The 1,561-nt window shown below is 22.5% G+C and overlaps 1 protein-coding gene across 1 annotated transcript; it reads right to left on the bottom strand.

Annotated features, from left to right (window-relative positions):
• Window positions 1-250: 250 nt before the first annotated feature.
• ENU1_128370 (hypothetical protein) lies at window positions 251-1,351 on the bottom strand (the record flags this gene model as incomplete). Its single annotated transcript, XM_008860006.1, has 2 exons — window positions 251-295; window positions 378-1,351. The coding sequence occupies one exon, from the start codon at window positions 1,349-1,351 to the stop codon at window positions 587-589; it is 765 nt and encodes a 254-aa protein (XP_008858228.1). The 3' UTR covers window positions 251-295; window positions 378-586.
• Window positions 1,352-1,561: the final 210 nt, after the last annotated feature.

Here is a 1,561-nt window from a genome sequence, read left to right as displayed (position 1 = left end):
TTTTTTTTTTTTTTTTTTTTTTTTTCTTTCTTTTTCTTTCTTGTTTACTTTTTTTTTAATTTTTTTTAATATTTCCTTTTTTGTGTGTTGTATTTATATAATTTTTTTTCAACGGTTATTTGTTGTGTATATATTATCTTTTTGTTTTATCAGAATTATGGATATTGTTTCACACATGTTGTTTTTTTTGTAACACTATCTAAATTTTTTGTTTATTACTTTTATTATTTTTTCATCTTTAACTCCGTTTTTACTCCTTGTGCATATTTAAATGCATTTTTGTATTCCCATTTAACTAAAATCTCTTTTGTTTTTGTATAATCTATAAATTCTCCTTCTATGGGTGTTGTTACAATAAGAGAGTCATCTTTTTCAACATAAAATATTGGTCCTTCTTTTTCTTTATATCCTTCCATCTTCATTTTAACTGTGTAATTTTTATTTTCTTTATATGTTTTGTCTATTTTAATACACTTAGTATATAATTCATCAACTGAATATTTATTATCTTTGACGGTATATGTTTTATGTCGTTTATATATGTTTTTAAAAAAATTTATGAATGAATTTATAAAATTTATATTTGTTATTGTTTTTCATTAGGATAAACATCAAAGATCATCTCCCCTTGAATATCTTCACTTCCTTTAATAAGACTATAACTTATACAATAATATTCATCATGTACGACATTTATAACACCAACAGGTGTTTCAATATTGAATGGCAATGTTTTTTCTGTTGTTTTCACTTCTATATATTCACTTCTTTGTACTACTTCTGTTGGAATTGAACTTATTTCAACTGTTGATGCATCAATATTACTTTCTTCTTTGAAATGTACTTTTCTAAATCCTTTTCTTTTATTTTCTTTATTATATCCTCCATTATTCTTTGGATTATAAATTAATTTTGCTTCATTAAAATATTCATTAAATGACACTTTCTCTGTTCTAAGTAAATAATAATATAATCCATCTTTTTCATACATTAATTCAATATTCTTTACTCTTCTATTTAATGTACATGAACTTTTCCACATTTCATTAGAACCTGTAACAAGTGAATTATTACTCCATGTTTCAATATATTTATTGTTTGTTGAAACAATCAAATCATCTCCTTGACATTCAACACTTTCTATTGATTCATCAAAATCAAATGAATGAACATTTGGTTTTATATCAACGGAATATTGTAATTCGGTTTCACCATTATCACCTTTCAATTTGTTGTTAGTTCCATGTTCATAATGATTTCCTCTTTGAATAAAACCATCACCTAAACGTGGTGGTTTTATAGGACGTGAATATACAACAAGAATTGTTATAAATAGTAATGATATAATCATTTTTTAATCTAATGCTATTTTCTAGTTGAGAATTTTCTTTTTATATTAGTTTTAAACAGGATTTGTCAATAATTAGTTGAAATAGAATCCGAAATTTAATTGTTGATATAGAAACATACGTTATTTGAAATAAATATATTAAAGTAATTAGAATTATTTTCTATTATTTCTTTTTATAATATTATTATAAATCTGTTGTTATTTTATTTA

The sequence above is a fragment of the Entamoeba nuttalli genome, assembly GCF_000257125.1.
Source record: "Entamoeba nuttalli P19 unplaced genomic scaffold asmbl_5382, whole genome shotgun sequence".
Taxonomy (NCBI): Eukaryota; Evosea; order Mastigamoebida; family Endamoebidae; genus Entamoeba; species Entamoeba nuttalli.
This window is presented reverse-complemented; position numbering and strand designations above follow the sequence as displayed.